This window comes from Podarcis liolepis (genome assembly GCF_965112155.1).
Source record: "Podarcis liolepis genome assembly, chromosome: 2".
NCBI classification, from domain to species: domain Eukaryota; kingdom Metazoa; phylum Chordata; class Lepidosauria; order Squamata; family Lacertidae; genus Podarcis; species Podarcis liolepis.
In genome coordinates, this window is record NC_139555.1 from 29,982,745 (window position 1) to 29,995,024 (window position 12,280).

Below are 12,280 nucleotides of genomic sequence, written 5' to 3' on the forward strand. Positions count from 1 at the left end.
TGAAGAGGGACAGTGGAGACATATAGGCTGGTGGGCGAAGACATAAGCAGACACACTTCTGCCTCCCCTCACAGGTTCTCCCCATGTCCAGAATGCAGGAGAGAGGCAGGTACGTGTGTGCAGCTCAGAATGCCACAGAGGCAGAGCAAACAGACGTGGCTCTGGCTCCTGTCACCAGCTCTAAGCTAGGAATGGGAAGTGGAGGCACATTGGCTTTCCTCTGCTCCCAAAAGTGACCAGATTGCCTGATTTGCCTATCTTTGGCTCTAAGCTAGAGGAAGGGAAAGGTGCAGGGCAACTGTAAGGTTATTTGACTCTGTTTTGATAATGTACTTTCCTCCATTGGGTACTACTAAAATATTTTTTCTGCTGTCCATAAAATATCCTTCCCAATTAAGTGCTACATGTGAATACCTTTGAAAGTGAAAAGATGCTTGGTGTCCGGCCAAACAAGGAGATGATGCCAAACACCTTCCAGGTCACTCAGAGGTTTTCCTTCTTTATCACTTGGCCATGATTTTGTGATGACAGCAGATGCAAGCTTGCCCAGCTTGCTCAAGTTGTAAGAGGCCATCAGGCCAAGGAGATCATTCTTTTAAGACATAAAAATATGTAAAGAATTGAATGGCAATGAGTTCATCATAATGCAAGCTCTCAAATTTGCCACATCATCTAAGCTAATAGAAGGTAAGTGTTAATTTCATTATGCAGCTCCATGCTGTCCAACCTTACTGATTTCAGTGGAACTAATGCCCAAATATGTCATGTTAAATCAATAGTTTCATGAGGCATGCTTACAAAACAACAACAACATAGCAACCTGAGTGATTAGATTCACAGCCCTAGCAATGGAACGAATTTTGAATCCTTCCCTCTTTTGCTGCAGGTCTGACAAAAGTTGCCCCCACCAAAAAGCTGTTATTATTAGTTGTTTAGCAATGAAAACTCGCCAATGGTTTCATTGACAAATGCAAATGAAACTTTTGGAAAAGCGATTTTAATCTCACCCCACATTGCTTCCTTGTCACAATCCACAGGTTGATGGGTGACTGCATCCAGCAGGGAGCTTACCCCATATGTATAGTTGTCCCCTTGCAATGATTTCCCAGAGTTCTGCATTGTGTGGGAAGACTACGCAAATAGAAACAACTCCCTGCTCCTACTGGACACCCTCCAACTCGTGGGGACCAGGGGCTTTTCAAAGCTAGCGTGCTCATTCCCTTTTCCCTCTCATGAGCTGATTGAACACAGCAGACAAATGCTTGAGCAGGGCTAGTCTTTGTCAGGAGAGCTGTGTTCTGTAACCTCTATTTCAAGTGGCTGCTGCACCATAGAAATGAGAGTACCGGGTAGATCTATGCCACGGCTAGCCTTAAAGGTAAAGGGACCCCTGACCGTTAGGTCCAGTTGTGGATGACTCTGAGGTTGTGGTACTCATCTTGCTTTACTGGCTGAGGCAGCCGGCGTACAGCTTCCGGGTCATGTGGCCAGCAGGACTAAGCCGCTTCTGGCGAACCAGAGCAGCGCACAGAAATGCTGTTTACCTTCCCGCCGGAGCAGTACCTATTTATCTACTTGCACTTTGATGTGCTTTCGAACTGCTAGGTTGGCCTTAGGGAGAAATATATGTATCATGGTTTGTATTTTAGACTGTGAAAGTACTAATCATGGTTTGGTGCAGTGACCAAACTGAACCTACCTTGTATTCTAAGTTAACAGCTTCTATGGCACAACTTTCAAAAGATTTGCCAATCAGAGGCTCATATTTTTCAAAATCTGAAAGGAAGTAGCAGTAGGCTTTAATCTGCTGAAGTGGAGGTACCTGTCAGGGAAGAATATAAAAAATAGTATCACTGATTCCAGATATTTGCGTTGATCAGAAAGAGAAAACAAGGAATGGGAAGAAAGGTGCTGCAATAAAAGAAAATCAATGCTATTTTGCTAGCATTTAAAATTATTTCTATGTACAAAAACAAGCATACTTCTGCCCCTTTATGTTACAAACAATATATGGAATATATTGGATTCTATCCAGCACTGCATAAAATTAATGCAAGAGGGCTTCCTCTTCCTCTCTTCTCCCCATGCACCTCCCAAAATCTGCTACAGAGGGTCCCCCAGCCTTCTGGAGCAGATTTTGAGGCTTCATGGGGGACTGCAGGAGAGTTCCATTGTGCAAGCAGAAGTCTGTCCCAATAAAATAACAGCAGGTTGGATACAGTCCATTGTCTCTTGTGTTTATTATAGACAAAGTAGGAAGCAAATCTGAGAGACACATATACCCTAACTTATCTAACTATCTATCCATTAATTAATTAAATTTCTTACCTGTGCTTTATCATATGGCCCCAAGACAAGTTACCAAAATACAATATACAGCGATGAATTCAGTGTAGTGCAACGGCAATTGTTTTTCAACTTGCCAGATGGAACAATTCCCTTTCCCCTCCCCCTGAGCACTGTTCTGGGGGAGATAGTTTCAGGTGGGGCAGGAAGAAAAGGAGAGAGAAATCTCATTGTTCTAGTGGAAGCCCTTGTCCTGGCTTCTGTTAACAGGATTTGTTAGTTGAATACCACCCACAGTTATAAAAGCAGATGAAACAATTAACTATCATAAAGATGAGTAAAACTATACTAATCAGAACTTCAGACACAAATATAAGATAGTGGCATTCCTGCTCTATCTAAAAGGAAAGACAAATATTCATTCTCTGTCTGAAAATGTATGCATATGACCTGCAGAGAGCTTTGAAGCTCTGGCACGAATAAGCAGTAAGCAATGAAAATTAGACCAAGTATTACTTTGATACAGTGGTGGCAAAATGGAAAAGGAAAAGTGTCACAAAAATGCTATATAAGAGTGTTTCCAAATATGATAATGGAAGGTAACAGGGGCAGAATAACAAATACATTAAAATTAAATGTTCAATTATAATCAATAGTCTCACATGAAAAGCTGAGCCTAAATACTATCTTTGTGTATCTTGGTACCTGCTTGATTCTGCTTTGCATGTCTTTAATTAAAGTTCCCTTCCAGTCCTCTATGATGTTTGCATCACAAAAATTAATTTTCAAAAATCGATTCCATGCCTAAAAAAAGAAAATGCACTTTAACATAAAAGCAAATCACTAGGGATACAAGAGGATTAGGAAAGTTTATTCAGTTTATATGCCAAGAGTTTCCCACCTTCAGCATCGCAATCTACTAAGGGGCAGGATATAGTCTAAAGCATAGGTGGCAAAACTTTTTTGACCCAAGGGCCAGATTGCCTTGAGACAAACCATAGGCTGTGTACAAAATGTAGGTGGGACCATTAGCAAATAATGGGGGCAGCCATCTCTCTCACACATACATACAACACACACACATATACAGACAGGCACACATTGTTCCCCACTCTTCAGCGAACACATACAGACCAGAAAAGGAGAAGGATGGTGGCAGCATTTTCCTTTCCATCAGTGCTGGGACAGGCAGAGAAGTTTAAATCTTTTTTAACAGAGGCCTAGTGCAACTCCACAAGGCACAAAAGCAGTAATGGGACTAAAAGGAATAGGTTTTTTCCCTCTTCCTCCTGCCTAGAATTCTCCAGAACTACACGAGCAGGTTCTGGTCACTGTTGAAGATCCCAGAACAGCTTCATTAGAGCTGCACAAAGTGAAGACTGGAACAAACAGGAGCACTCCAGAAACCCAAGCAATACTGGAGTGCTCTAGGGACAGTGGGCTTTGATGGTTGGGTTTCTTTTGTTTGGTTCTGCTGATACCACCATCATGGAACAGGAGATGTGGCTGTCAGTCCACTTTAAAAAGCTTTAGGGACCAGTTCCAGCCCATGGGGCAGAGTTTATCCTTTTCTCCTCTAAACATGCAGGTAACAGAGCAGCATAAGTTTCCAATTCTAGCCTTATGCAGGCTTATTCCCATTGCCTTCAATATCTGCAGGGCATATGGAGGTCAGCTTGTGAAGAGCCTCCTGTACCCATGGAAATTCTCCATAAATTGGGGGTGGGGTAGGCAAAATCATGTGGTATCCCCTTGGTATGGTCTACCTCTGTAGCTTTCCCTCCCAAGGTCCCCTTATGATCATGTAGACATGAAAAGAATAAATCTCCTGTCTTTCCCCAGCCTCTACAAATCTTTGACTGCAACATGTGATGGGTAATCTTCAACCCAAAAGGAATACATGCAAGCTATGAATATCATGTCACTTCATCTCCCCCAGCCAACTGGTAATGATGTTGAGTATCAGTACTCCAAAGACTAAAAATTCAAAACTGGCCATTCCAAATATGAAGTTCTCTTTGTGACATAAAAGCCAGCTAGAGGAAAGGAAACATTTGTTGTACTGTGTTATATTTATTATATTCATTTTTTTTAGAACAGCTTTGGTGTATTATAAAGAAGAACAAAGAGAATAGTAATGACAATAGTATGTAATAAAATAATAATAATAATAATAATAATAATAATAATAATAATAATAATAATAATAATTTATTTATACCCTGCCCATCTGGCTGAGTTTCCCCAGCCACTCTGGGCGGCTCCCAATCAAGTGTTAAAAAAAGTACAGTGTTACATATTAAAAACTTCCCTGAATGTCTTCTGAATGTCAGGTAGTTGTTTATCTCTTTGACATCTGATGAGAGGGCGTTCCACAGGGCAGGCGCCACTACCGAGAAGGCCCTCTGCCTGGTTCCCTGTAGCTTTGCTTCTCGCAATGAGGGAACCGCCAGAAGGCCCTCAGCAGTGGATCTCAGTGTCCGGGCTGAACGATGGGGGTGGAGATGCTCCTTCAGGTATACAGGACCGAGGCCATTTAAGGCTTTAAAGGTCAGCACCAACACTTTGAATCGTGCTTGGAAACATACTGGGAGCCAATGCAGATCTCTCAGAACCGGTGTTATATGGTCCCGGCGGCCACTCCCAGTCACCAGTCTAGCTGCCGCATTCTGGATTAATTGCAGTTTCCGGGTCACCTTCAAAGGTAGCCCCACGTAGAGTTCCAGTAGTCCAAGCGGGAGATAACCAGAGCATGCACTACCAGTTCCAGTAGTCCAAGCGGGAGATAACCAGAGCATGCACTACTCTGGCGAGACAGTCCGCGGGCAGGTAGGGTTTTAGCCTGCATACCAGGTGGAGCTGGTAGACAGCTGCCCTGGACACAGAGTTAACCTGCGCCTCCATGGACAGCTGTGAGTCCAAAATGGCTCCCAGGCTGTGCACCTGGTCCTTCAGGGGCACAGTTACCCCATTCAGGACCAGGGAATCACCCACACCCACCCACTCCCTGTCCCCCAAAAACAGTACTTCTGTCTTGTCAGGATTCAACCTCAATCTGTTAGCCGCCATCCATCCTCCAACCGCCTCCAGGCACTCACACAGGACCTTCACCACCTTCACTGGTTCTGATTTAAAGGAGAGGTAGAGCTGGGTGTCATCTGCATACTGATGAACACCCAGTCCAAACCTCCTGATGATCTCTCCCAGCGGCTTCATATAGATATTAAAAAGCATGGGGGAGAGGACGGAACCCTGAGGCACCCCACAAGTGAGAGCCCAGGGGTCTGAACACTCATCCCCCACCACCACTTTCTGGACACGGCCCAGGAGAAAGGAGCGGAACCACTGTATAACAGTGCCCCCAGCTCCCAGCCCCTCTAGACGGTCCAGAAGGCTGTTATGGTTGATGGTGTCAAAGGCCGCTGAGAGGTCTAGCAGAACTAGGAAACAGCTCTCACCTTTGTCCCTAGCCCTCCAGAGATCATCAACCAGTGCGACCAAGGCAGTTTCAGTCCCATGCTGAGGCCTGAATCCCAATTGGAAGGGATCCAAATGGTCTGCATCCTCCAGGCGTGCTTGGAGTTGTTCAGCAACCACCCGCTCAATCACCTTGCCCAAGAATGGCAGATTTGAGACTGGGCGATAGTTGGCCAAATTGGCCGGGTCTAAAGATGTTTTTTTAAGAAGTGGTTTAATGTTCGCCTCTTTCAGCGGGTCTGGGAAGGCTCCCTCACAGAGGGAAGCATTCACCACCCCACAGAGCCCATCGCCCAGCCCTTCCCGGCTCGCTTTTATCAGCCAGGATGGGCAAGGATCAAGGAGACAGGTGGTCAGTTTCACTTGTCCAAGCAGCCTGTCCACATCCTCAGAGATAACAGATTGGAATTGATCCCATGTAACAGGACCAGACAGAACTCTAGCACTCTCCCGCCCCGGCCCTGTTCCCACGGTGGAGTCTACCTCCTTCTGAATCTGAGCGACTTTATCTGCAAAAAACTTTGCAAAAGCATTGCAGGAGATCTTGGGGTCCCTACCAGGCCCCGGTGGTACAGGTGGTTCCGATAGATTGCAAACCACCTGAAAAAGTCTCCCGCTGCTGTTTTCTGCTGGAAAACAGCCTTCTAGCAACATGAATAGAAGGCTATTCCTCCTCTAGAGTGATAAGCTTTAGAGAGATTAGCCTTGCATCTTCTGCAAAGCTACCCCAAAATAAAGCACATTCTTAATCCAAACAATATTCTCTGTGAGGTTGGCTAACACATCAGAAGCAGCAACTGATATCTCTCCACAAAGGCCAAAAAGGGGAGGGGAACATCTACAAGAAAATAGTGTGGAGTTCCAGATTACAAACCTCAAGCTCCATTGGAAAAGTAAGCTCTACAATGAAATCTGAACCAGGTTTCAGCATATGTGCTGGTAGAACAGCACGAAACCAGGCCCTGGTAGTATTACGAAATCCTTGGTATACTGTCTTTGGAGTATTCTGCATAGCCTTGTCTCTTGAAGCCTATTGTGAAGAAAATAAAGAATTACAAACTGTTGAACCAAAGAACAACTTTCTGCTAAGCTAGCCACGTGAAGAGAGGCAATACCCAACCCATTCGGTTCATCAGCAACCATCTCAAATAACAAACATCATACAGAGAGATGCTCACCTCCGAAGGTGCAAATTCAAAAATCCTTGAAAAAATGCAGACAGAAATAGCTGGTATCTTGTAATATTGTAGCAGCAGGAATTTTCTGCACATTTTCTCATGAAGTCTTTGGCAGACAGTCACATATGAGTTCCAAGTGTCCTGCTGTAACATTCTAAATTGTGGGAAATGCTTGTTATTTTTGCTAGATGGATTGGATTATGTCTAAAAATATGAGCACAACAAACAAAACCTGACAATCACTGTAGTGTGTCTAATACAGCTTTCATTTGTGCAATCCTAGAGAGTGCAAGGCTTTCCTTTGCACCCTATTCAGCTCACTTTTGGTGAGATATAGCCTCAGAATGCAGCCAATGGGCGTTCAGATCTTTTTCACCCCACTTTAGAATCTGTGCTGTGTCACTTTCTTATGGTTTTAGAAGAAAGCAAAATATCACTGGGTTTGTGCATACAATTTTGCTAAATATCTGCTTTTGGGTGGGTGGGAGTGAGTGAGTGAGTGAGTGAGTGAGACAGAGAGATCTTGCAAAATAGCTTCCTGTGTATGAGAAAAAAAGATCTTGCACACATGGGCAGATATTTTGCAATATCCCTTTCCCACACACACGGCAGATGTTTTTCAAAAAAATCTGTTGTAAACAGAATAATGCATTTCAGTAGAGTTTCCTCTGGTTGAACACTATAATGAAGGTATACACGTATCTTTTACTTACTCATTTTGTTTGTTATTGAGGGCATCCAACACCTTCATCAGGAGTTTTTCTACCTCCTAAGAAATAGTGGCAAAAATTAATGTCGGAGAACTAGAACACTGCATTATCATCTAGTCTAAAGGCCAAACTATACAATACATTACATCAGGGATCACCAACCTCTGTGTGTGTGTGAGAGAGGGGGGATTATATGGGGGCTGGAAATACTGAGCTTTTCTGAATGTGTATGTGGGGGTGCTCTAGTATGTTCTGTGTGTGATCAAGAGCAATGCACTTGGGCAGAGAGAGAGAGATGCATGTGTGGCAGTGTGTATGTGAAGTGTGTGGACTGAAATGCATGTGTGTGCATGTGCTGTGCATCTTGTACGTAGCAGGAGGAAATTCCAAAGATTAGGTGCTTCCATGCTAAAGGTCTGATTCCTACATTCTACAGAATGGAGCTCATAATGAGTTGGTATCTGCAGGAGGTCCTTTCCTGCAGAGAGTAATGATCAGATGGGCAAGACAATCGTTTAGGTTTCCTGGTTCCTACACAGGGCTTTGTTCACCACTATCAGCAGCTTGAACTTAGCCTGGTGGCTATTTGGAAGCCCATGCAATTCTTTCAGCAGTGGCTATATTCTGCACTAGCTATAGCTTCCAGGATAATCAAAGAGGCAACACAGAACACAAAATAGTAGTTCACTCTGGAAGTTACCAGTGCAAGGGCAACAGCAGTCAGGCTATTACATTTCAGAAATGGCCATTTCTGTATTATCAGCCAATGCTGAGGTCACCTGGGTTTTTAGTGACAGTAATTAGTCTAGGAGCACCACCACACTATGACTATGACCCTGTCCAATACCAGGGAGAGCTTTTCCAGGAGTCATATCACCACCTCCTTTTTCAAGATGTAATAATTGTATGACTTCAATAAGGACTACCGAGATTCTGTTAGGTAGAACTTTTTATTTTAAATTGTCTCATTTACTGACTTAACAGCCATATCATAAGCTGTGTTACATTTTAGGTCAGGGATGGGGGACCTGTGGCTCTCCAGATGTTGCTAAACTACAGCTCCCATCATCCTTGATCATGCTGGTAGGGGCTGATGGGAGTTGGAGTCCAACAGTATCTAGAGGTCCACAGACTTCCCACCCATTTTAGATGGATATTACTTTATTTTTTTAAAAAAAATCAAAGCATACTTCACAGGTAGGATGAGTGGCTTTCAAATCCTCCAGTCTATGAAAAATTCCTAGAAGATAGTCCAATGGTTCAGCAGGAAAGTCAGAGATAAATTCAGCCAAGGCTCTTCGAGGAAGCAAGGAAAACCATGATCTGAACAGTGCTCTGTTTTCTTTCACTAAATATTTCTTTTCTTTCATTTGTTGTAGTAAGAATCTGCAAAACCAAATAATAATAACTTAAATATACATAATGTCTTCATATAATATACAAAAAAGTATGCCATGTTTTCAGGAAACTGAACATTGTCAGGAACTGTGGAATAATATTTGTAAATGGAAAATCCAATCCTAAGTAGGGTTCAGGATGAGCAAATCTACCACAACATCCCAAGTTTTGCTGGCTCGTATGGGCTAAGATGGAAAGGAGAAATGCAATGTGTTTCTAACTTCTGCATTATGCCTGTGCCATGTTGGTTCAGCTGAGTAGTTCAAGGATTGGGGCCTTCAGGGCATCTGTAGTATTTTGAACCCAGTGAATCCAAAGTTACTGTTGCCCCCACCACATCTTCAGGGCTTTCTGCCAGCACAGCTTTCCAGCAGAGAGCTAACAGTGCACCATCTTGACCTCCTCCAGCCATAAGCCTCAGAGACTTAGGACTGCATTCAAAGGCTACAATCCTAATCAAGCTTTTCTACACAGTGGGATTGATTTCTGAGTTAACAAGCATAGTAATGCACTGTCAAATCTCTTCTAGTGTAGCATATTGATAATGTATGTATCTATTTATCAAACAGGAACAGGACAGCTTAATCCACAGATCATAATATTTTTAAATGAAAGGCAATAAGACTAACATATTCCAACTTACTTCTCAGAACCCTTTTTTTCTTCATCAATCCTATATTTAACAAAGGGAAGACCTTTCAACCTTGCCCATGCGTCTTCAGATTCAAGTTGAGCATTCTCTTGGATGTATTCAAAATCAGTAAAGAGATGAAGAACTGGGATTGTCCACAGCCACTGATGAACTTGCTGTACAATACAAATATTGCAGAACAATCTCAAATACACCCCCAACCTGAAAGAGAAAAAGAAAAGCCAATCAGATGGTTGAAGAGGAACACTGGGACCTTTCTCTGACAAAGTCTCACATGCAGAAATTCAGGAGATGTACCTCTTATTAGGGAATTCAAGAAATGTAAATCTTATTGATGGGGCAGCTGTGGCCTTCCAGATGGTGATGGACTCCCAGCCAGCATGGCCATTGATTAGGAACTATGGGAGGTCCAGCAACATCTGGGAGGCCACAGGTTCCCAATCCCTGTGTTATGTATGGGGATGGTCGAATCCATTTAATTTTTGTCCAACACACAGTTGCTAAAGTCACACCTCTCTTTGGACAAAGGTAGCAACGGAATCATAATGCAACATTTTTTATTCAGTACCAATCCCTCTACTTTTGAGCCCCAAATTATTATTTTATTTACAAAATTATTCATATCCCAAGGCAATTAACAGTATCATAAAAACAACCTAAAAATAAGCAAAACAGCTGACAAAGGTAGAAACAGTTATTGAAAAGGTCAATTACAGCTAGTTAATAATCGATAATAGAAATTTAATACGAAAACTAACAAAACTATATTCTGTAAGATGGCTCTTAAGCAAAAAAACAAAAAAAGCAAACATGTAAGAAAAGACTGTTCAAAATAGGTGGGTTTTAAAAACTTGTTTAAAAATCTAGAATGTGGAAGTCATGCAAACCTTTCATGGGATGGTCTCTGAAAGGCTGGGGGACACCACGAAATCTTTGAAAACAGTTCTTTGACTTTATTCATTGCCTTTGCTGGTGGTTGCTCCTTCAGGCAAAGAAGGCTGCAAAATCTGATACACTCTTGTTTTGACTCTGGAATAACATAGAAATCTCCAGATAATAGAAAGATGGTCAATGTCAGGACTAGTTTATTATAATCTGATGTATTCCAAGCTGCACTCTTTCGGTAATCTTCCAAGTAATCTTTAATCACCTTTTGAACCTAAATAAAAGAAGATAAAAGATAATAATAAATTCAGCTCCAAAAATAACCTATTTTTCTCTAGAAGCCATTCTGTTCTGTGTCACATTTGGAACCAGTGATAATGGCTGAGTCTCTCCACCTTCTCCCTTCCTAGAGCAAGTCAGGAGGGGGAAAGAAGAAGAAGAAGAAGAGTTTGGATTTGATATCCCGCCTTTCACTCCCCTTCAGGAGTCTCAAAGCGGCTAACATTCTCCTTTCCCTTTCTCCCCCACAACAAACACTCTGTGAGGTGAGTGTGGCTGAGAGACTTCAAAGAAGTGTGACTGGGCCAAGGTCACTCAGCAGCTGCATGTGGAGGAGCCGAGACGCGAACCCGGATCCCCAGATTACGAGATTACCGCTCTTAACCACTACACCACACTGGCTCTCCAGCACTTGGAAAGTACCTTGGCCAGCACTGCCAGTGCTAAAGCAACCAAAAAATGAGAAATGTAAGCAGTGTGTTTTGTTTTGTTTTGTTTTGTTTTGCTTTGCTTTGTTTTAATCATTTTTATTAGGTGTTTTTTTTAACAATGTCTATAATCATTACATTGCATTCAAATTTCAATTTCCCCCTTCCCTGCTGACTTCCCGCAACTTCCATCCCTGGTTTATTACATCTCATATTACATTCTGCTGTTTATATATACGTCTATATTGTCATACTATTAGGTTTCCTATTTTTTATAAATAAAATTGCAAATGTTTCTTTAAATCCTGCCAATGACTCTATTTTTTTTTTGTTTCTGCAAATGTAATGCAGTGTGTTTATATAAAGAGCGTAAATAGAGTGTGTACAGAGAGTAGCTGCCACTGAAGTAACAGCAAAACCTGAACAATAACAAAAAGTAATGGGGGTGGAGAGGTATTGCCATCATCACCATGTAGAGGAGGAGAGGAACTTAAAGTGCATTACAGTCCTTTGGCAAGTGTGGCTCACTGATTGGTGCTGACAGCAAGCCCCTTTGATATTGATTGTTCCTAGGCAAAAATATATTTTTCCTCTGCAGACTGATTTTGCAAATCACTTTGATGGTCCAGAGAGGAAGAAAATCTGTTTGTAAGTCAAGTTTGAATCCAACCTGTGCCTGCAAACATAAAAGGCAGGTCTCACGGTCAATGCCAGTCAGCTGTCACCTGAATATGTGATTGACAAATCTATCTGTCAAAAAGACGCATGAAGAGTGGGGGAGGTCAGGATCCAACCCATCAGCCAGTTAGTTAAGATAAGAGATGGAGCTTTTTCAGGAGAGGCACCCACCAGATTATGGGATGCCTTGCTTCATGAGGTTTGCTTGGCCCACTTGCTTGTTGCGTCTTGCTAGCTGGTGAAATAGTTTTAGTATTTCAGTGAGCATTTGCTTTGTTGAGTAGAAGTTTTTATGTTGCTATTATGTTT

At 42.5% G+C, this 12,280-nt stretch overlaps 1 protein-coding gene across 1 annotated transcript in view; it reads right to left on the reverse strand.

Moving 5' to 3' along the window:
• The window catches only part of LOC310700373 (E3 ubiquitin-protein ligase RNF213-like), a 97,207-nt gene that overhangs the window by 58,698 nt on the left and 26,229 nt on the right, over positions 1 to 12,280 (reverse strand). Inside the window, exons 9-17 of the mRNA XM_083489728.1 lie at positions 10,589 to 10,860; positions 9,693 to 9,902; positions 8,842 to 9,037; positions 7,655 to 7,710; positions 6,942 to 7,095; positions 6,638 to 6,793; positions 2,992 to 3,090; positions 1,700 to 1,822; positions 415 to 592 (exon numbers count right to left, since the gene is read on the reverse strand). Coding sequence (XP_083345854.1) covers positions 415 to 592; positions 1,700 to 1,822; positions 2,992 to 3,090; positions 6,638 to 6,793; positions 6,942 to 7,095; positions 7,655 to 7,710; positions 8,842 to 9,037; positions 9,693 to 9,902; positions 10,589 to 10,860 — 1,444 coding nt within the window. The remainder of the gene's footprint in view (positions 1 to 414; positions 593 to 1,699; positions 1,823 to 2,991; positions 3,091 to 6,637; positions 6,794 to 6,941; positions 7,096 to 7,654; positions 7,711 to 8,841; positions 9,038 to 9,692; positions 9,903 to 10,588; positions 10,861 to 12,280) is intronic.